This window comes from Phyllobates terribilis, unplaced genomic scaffold, assembly GCF_046119375.1.
Source record: "Phyllobates terribilis strain yellow unplaced genomic scaffold, ASM4611937v1 Scaffold_3__8_contigs__length_932513732, whole genome shotgun sequence".
In the NCBI taxonomy this organism is placed as follows: domain Eukaryota; kingdom Metazoa; phylum Chordata; class Amphibia; order Anura; family Dendrobatidae; genus Phyllobates; species Phyllobates terribilis.
This window is the reverse complement of record NW_027362763.1, coordinates 778,007,338-778,014,320: the sequence shown is the minus strand read 5'-3', so window position 1 is coordinate 778,014,320 and position 6,983 is coordinate 778,007,338. Positions and strand designations below refer to the sequence as shown.

The window sequence follows — 6,983 nt, the reverse complement described above, 5'->3', positions numbered from 1 at the left end:
AAATGAAGGGATGTGAGCAGCACAGTTTAGGATGGTTGAACTTACTGCCAGATTCCTTTTAAAATGAATGCAGTTTCCTTATAAAAAAATAAGGTCTACATAGGTTATTGTAACCAAATAGCAAAAGATTTGTCTAATCATATTTAGGCCCCTTCTAGATAAGGGCCATACAGCACCAACATTGACTCCATTTTCTGTACAGGCACCTGTTAAATCCCATTTTCTCTATATAAATCTTTAAATCTAATCCCTGGCTAATCCCATATAACTCCATTCATAGCAATGCTGCATTCATGTCCATTTTATACATACATATCCATTTTTGTCATCAGTTCTACAGTCTCTCTTCTTTATAGACAGTAACATATAAAGTATCAGAAAGCAGCATAAACAGCACAGATGTAACGTTTCACAATCCCTAAAATTGCCCATAAAGTAACAACAAATGGGGGCACTCAAATAAATGGGTATTCCACAAAAAAAATCTGTTATTCTCACTGTTTTTCTGTAATTCAAAATGGTAAAATGTGCTTATCTCACATTACACTACTGTAGCAACGCTGCTTCTGCTCATTACTGACAGGCTGCAGCAGTGATATGAGTACACCACATGTGACTTCTACAGCCAACCATTCTACTCAGAGATCTTGTGCCAAATACGTGACCAAGACTTTTTAACCGATTTTTAACTAAAGCAGGCCAATGGGATTACAAAACTTATTTGTGGAAAACCCCTTTAAAGGGGGCCTGTCATCAGATGCATGCTGTCTGGCCCCGAACCACAGGTTTACTCTGAGACACTACGGTGTTTAAGAGTAAACATACTTTGAAAAGCCGGCTGGTTACTACTGTATGTGCCTTGGCTAACTAGTTAGACGTGATTCCCTGATCAGCATCTTCCTGCCTCGCTCCAATCACCTCTCAGGTCTCTTCCAAATGTGTAGAGGGGGAGAAATCTTGCAATCAACTGGAGTGAGGAGAGGCCAACCTGGGGCTGTTCTGGACTAGCCACTTCTCTCCTTACATTCTCTGCCCGGCTATTCAAACTATGGTTTCTCTGAGACACCACAGAAAAACACAACCTGGATGCAATCATGCAGCCAGGCTCTGATTCTGCCTCACAATGGCACGGGAAGCATGAATATAGTAACAAGTTCCTTTTAACAAAAACTTAAAGGGGTTCTCCAGTGAAAACAAGTAACTTATTGATCGGAAGGGGACTGACTGCTAGCACCCACACCGTTTGACAGTACAGGAAATTTTTATCTTTGACGGAGCACATTTATCATTGTTAGGGCAGATACAGATGAGCGTGTTGGTCTAAGTGTAATCCTACAAAACATCGGATCGCACTCGGACCAATTTTATTCTATGGGGCTGAACAAGTCAGATTTTTTTCTCATACTGAAGTTTAATCTGATATTCAGATCGCACTTGGCCATGCAAGTCAATGAGTGCTTGGGAAACCATCGGACTGCACTCAGATGGCATCTGAGTGCAGTCCAATTTCTATGGACTCAAAGAATGAAGACGATGGAGAAAGTTTTTTCTCCTCGTCCAAGAGATTCAGAGTTTATTCAGAGAGTGATTTGCATAACCGACCCGATTCTATCAGATGAGAGAATCTATGGTGGTTTGCACCTGCCCTTAGATTTGAAAGGCAGTGTACATGCGCAACCCCCACACCATTTATTCACTATGGAACTGCCAGAAAAAGCATATCACAGTGCTTGTCAGTCCCATAGGGAAAGGAAATCATATGCACTGTGGGTATAATAAAATGGATAAAAGTGCTCCTTTCTGCTGATCAATGCAGGTCCCATCCTACGGATCATTAAGTTTTCAACTATCCTGTGTATAGGTGATAAATTGATTTCATTGGGGAACCCCTTTAAATTAAAAGCACCCATACAATCCAGAAAACTCTTTGACATTAAACTCTACTATAATCCTGTCTTCACTATCATTCAGTCTTCACTATCATCCAGTTTATTGGCTCAGTCACCTCTTCCAGCTCCTCTGCACCAGTCTCCAGCACCCACCAGTGAGCTGATTGAGATTCTGTGCACGCAGCTTTCACAGGCACAATGATTTGCATCACAACTCAGATGAACTCCCTCCTACTTCTAATTCACACCCAAAAGAGAAAGTTCTGCCATACTTCATTGCTACAGATGATGATACACAAAGTTCCTAAGTCATATGCACTTATGGAAAAGTCACTGAACTTCTCCAAAAAGTTTTTTGTTCACAGATGTAAACCAGTGGGTGTTTCAGCAGAACTCCCCCCAGATGATGATGATTAATAAGTGACTCCCCCATCCCCACCCTCCCTTGCCCAGTCCTATCCTATTATACACTTTCACTGATTATGATTTACAAGCAGCTTCTTGTAATGTAAATGAACTGTGTCCAGGTCATTGCATACAAGTTGGGCAGCAATCAGTTAGCGTTACAAGCAGATCATCATCATCCCAGGCGGCTCCAGCCCTTCCTTCCAGGCACTTCCTTCCTTCCTCTCTTCTCCTGGGCTGTAGGGAGGGCTGGGAGAATATAAACTTGGGTACAAACTTAGAGACATGACACAGAGCTCAGAGTGTTGTGGACCTTTCAGGACTTCCGAGCTTGGATACTTGCACTTTCACAGCTGCCATTCAAAACTCTGCTCTTCTGCCAAGTGTGCGCTTTGCTGCTGGCTGCGCATCCAGGGACGTGATGCTGCTGTTCCACATTGTCTGGAGTGCGCTTGTCTCAGCGCAGCTGGTGCAGCTGACTTTATTGGATGAAGTTACTACAGAATTTGTCTGCTTAGATCGGACTTGCTGTTCTATATCCTGGGATAGTCAACGCTTCTCCAAGGCAAAGAAGTCCTGCAAAGTCAAGGAGGGACAGCTATTAACAGTGAAGAACTCGGTGCAGGCTGATGCCATCGATATGTTTATGGACAGAGCGCACAAAGAAGACACCAGGGTCTGGATCGGTCTGGAACATCAAGACAGAACCAAATGTACAGACTTGCAGCAGGATCTGAGGGGCTTTACCTGGGTGACAGGTGACAATGACACTGATTATACCAACTGGAGGAATGATGAGCAGAAGTGTGGAGCCTTCTGTGTCACTGTGCGCAAAGATGGGACCTGGGAAGAGACTAATTGTGACTCCAAGGCTGATGGCTTCTTGTGTGAGATAAGTTACTCTTCACTCTGTTCTCCTGTCTTACCTTTCCTCCACAATGTCACCTATTACCACCTAGCCCTTGGAAAGGGCCACATTGGGAATTCTGTTTTCCCACCTGGCACCATGGCAGAAATATTCACTTTCACAAACATTACCAGACTGTCTTGTGAAGAGAAAGGTGATGGGACTGTGGCTTGGAGCAGTGAGACCCCCGGTGCCTGGAACTGTCTGATTGAGAATGGGGGCTGTGAACATGAATGTAAAGAAGAATCTGGCATTGCAGAGTGCAAGTGTCCTTCAGGATCAGAGCTTAAATCTGATCAGAGGGGCTGCACAAAACCTTGTGACCCCAGTCCTTGCGGCCAACACTGTGTCTCAGTTTTAGATCCACCAGGGTTCCTTTGTATGTGTTCTGAGGGCTATACACTAACAGCTGATGGCAAAACCTGTGAAGATATTGATGACTGTGCTACCAACCCCAATATATGTGAACACCACTGCACTAATACAATTGGAGGCTTTATTTGCGGTTGCAAACCTGGTTTTGAGATGGTTGAGGCAACTTGTGACCCTGGAGATAACTGTGCATCAAAGTGTGAAGACATTAATGAGTGTGACATCCCAACAACTCTCTGTGAACATGGGTGTGAGAACTTCGAGGGGGGCTTCAAATGCCATTGTGATCAAGGATACATCATTGATGATAAAAATGCCAATAAATGTAAACGGTTCTGTAACTCATCTTTCTGTGAGGCTGAGTGTGATATAAATAATAATGACAGCTGCCAATGCCCAGAAGGATACATAGTGGATCAAGATGAGAATGGAGACAATATCTGCACTGATGTGGACGAGTGTGATGAACCCCCGTGTGAGGGGTCATGTATTAATACTTTTGGGTCATACCTGTGTGTTTGTCCTGAAGGCTACACTCTCTATAATTCATTATGTATTCCACTAATGGAAGGATCAGGTGGTACAGAGCCACCTTCAGAAATACCTTCACAGACCTCGTTACCTACCACCAGACCTCCAGACATCCACAGTCTACAGCCAGCCATGTTATTGGGCATATGCATAGGAATAATATCTATACTAACAGTCTTATTAGCAATCCTCTGTCATATGTTGAGGAAGCATTACATAGAAGAACATGCCCTGGACTATAAATGTAAGAACACAGAGAAGGATATTGTTCTCCAACAAGTATTGACAGAGCCTCAGCACAAACTTTAGTGGCCATGACAATGCGCACAATATGTATATCTCAAAAATCCAAGTGACTAGTTAGGGACTTGAACTTGTAGTCACTCTGGAGTCACAGGCCAAGGGCTGTTGGACACATTTTGGCTTCTTCTCGAAACTGTGTACACCACAGAGCTGTAGATACCATGAAAGAAAACTATGACTATGTAATATATGTTGTAGTGTAAATATATGAAGTAAATACAGAGAAGGAGAGGAGGCGTATGGTACACAAGCTGTTTCCTTACTGCAATCCAATCACAAGGTGTTCTTTCTTCTTTTTTTTTACTTTTTTGATAGCTAACCTCTACGTTTAGTGCATATACATTTTTTTCTTTTGTTTATCTCTGTTTCTCTGTTATTCTCTTTTTTTCGTTCACTTTGTTGCTTTCTTTTTTCTTTTCTTTTCTCCATTCTTTAACTCTATGTCTCTTTTGCTCCCTCTTTTCCCTATCCATCTTGCTTCATTCTATCATCTTTTCTTCACATTTATTCTCTTTAAAACTCTTTTTTTGTCTCTTTTTTTCTTCAGTTATTTTGCTTGCATTTCTTTTACTCAATCTTTCTTTTTTACTGCAGTGCTCACTACTCTTTATCATGGTCTTTTTTCCTTTATATGTTCTCTCTCTCACACGTGTGCGCACACACACATATGGACACACACACATACGGACACACAGACACAAACATGGACACACAAACACATACACGCACATACAGATACACACACACCTTCTCATTCTTTCCTTCACTCTCACACACTGTCTTTTACTCTCATTCTTCTTATAAAAAAGTATGCAATTGACAAACAATGTCAGCAGCCTCTTCTTTATTTTACAGGACTGTTGGGGCATTGTCAATTATTTGATAAGCATATCCCAAGTGCTGTAAGAATTGTAACAAATAATATCCCAGTTATTTAATAATATTGCAGAAAATTACAATACATTGAAACCAACTTATGACATTCACTTGCCTGGTGCAAAGGACTCAATGTCACAGTTTTACTTATTTTTATTTAAAGGGGTTCTCTGAGACAATTTCTAAATGAAGTTTAAGAAATAAGCCTTTGTTCACATAGGGCTATAATATTCTGTGAGTTTCAGAACAGGAGTTTTCCACTTATTGTCATATACTGATTTACAAAAGAAAGAATATCCAGTCAGCCATATGATGTGGTCACACATGTTTGTAATATATATTATTCACAGTTAGTGAGTCTCCAAGAGTAGATCTGGGGTAGGCTGACAACTGGGGCACTGCTGGTACAGTGAGGAATGTGTATATACAGTAGACTTCTTTGTAGTCATGTTGTTGGGGCATAAGGGATGTAAGGAGATTGTCATATATTGCAAAGTAAAAGCCTGTAATACACTTTTATTACATTTGGAGAACCCCTTTAAGCACACATTTGCACCTTAAAGTATTTTAGCTGAATTTTAGAATATTTAAATCAATATATAGTTATAAACTAACAGCAGGTAATGATTACCTATATCTTTTAGATGCCGGGACACTAAGAGCAGGATAGTAATTCAGCAATTCAGCATAGCTTACTATTAGCATTTCAATGAAATATTTAGTCATACACCCTCCTTACAAGGCACAGACTACTAATGTGTACAAGAACAAATAACCAGCTTGTGAACAGTCACTAAATACTGTAAGCTGGATACATTAATATGACCATTTTGGTGAATACTTGTTAGGAAGCTATCTGTGCTGCAAACCAGAATGAAGGACTGAGATGTACTTCAACTATCATGTATATAAGTATTTATTATGAAAACCTTGTACAGCTATGTACAGTATGTGTGGGTGTGTAAAGGTATGTGTGCTCTGAAAAATTGTTAAGATTTCAACTCAATAAATAGTTTATGAATTATTGTTACATATTCAGTGTTGTAGTATTATGTCTCATCTATCTATCTATCTATCTATCTATCTATCTATCTATCTATCTATCTATCTATCTATCTATCTATCAGAGAAAAAGAGACTGCACTCTAAACATAGCAAAAAAGAATTGTATTCCATGCCAAAGGTACACAACGTTTCGGCTCAGGGTGTGAGCCTTTCTCAATTGAGGAATATATTTATTTTCACGTTTTTGCTATGTTCAGAATGCGATCTTCTTTTCTCCTATTACTATTCATTTGCCTGTGAATTTGGAGGACTGTGATGCAACTCAACTTTCTTTTTTCATGTATGTATCTATCTATCTATCTATCTATCTATCTATCTATCTATCTATCTATCTATCTATCTATCTATCTATCTATTATAAAAAGAAGAAGGCAGCACTTCAAAATATAAGACATTTTGAAAAAAAGTGGGCTTTATTAAGCCCAAATGGCAACATTTGGTTCATGAAACCTTTCTCAAGCTATATTTTGGAGTGCTGCCTTCTTCTTTTTATAATATCTTCTATGGAACAAATCAGACAGTTGTCTGGTGGCTTGGCACCCACTGTGAATAGATGTTAAATGGTGCTGTCCCAAAAAAACCCTTTTTTCCATATCTATCTATCTATCTATCTATCTATCTATCTATCTATCTAT

At 40.0% G+C, this 6,983-nt stretch overlaps 1 protein-coding gene across 1 annotated transcript; it reads left to right on the top strand.

The window, feature by feature from the left end:
* The first annotated feature begins 2,359 nt into the window (after positions 1 to 2,359).
* LOC141257591 (thrombomodulin-like) lies at positions 2,360 to 6,302 on the top strand. The gene has a single exon (XM_073672278.1). It carries the CDS (start codon positions 2,716 to 2,718, stop codon positions 4,411 to 4,413), a length of 1,698 nt encoding a protein of 565 aa, XP_073528379.1. The 5' UTR covers positions 2,360 to 2,715; the 3' UTR covers positions 4,414 to 6,302.
* The last annotated feature ends 681 nt before the right edge of the window (positions 6,303 to 6,983 follow it).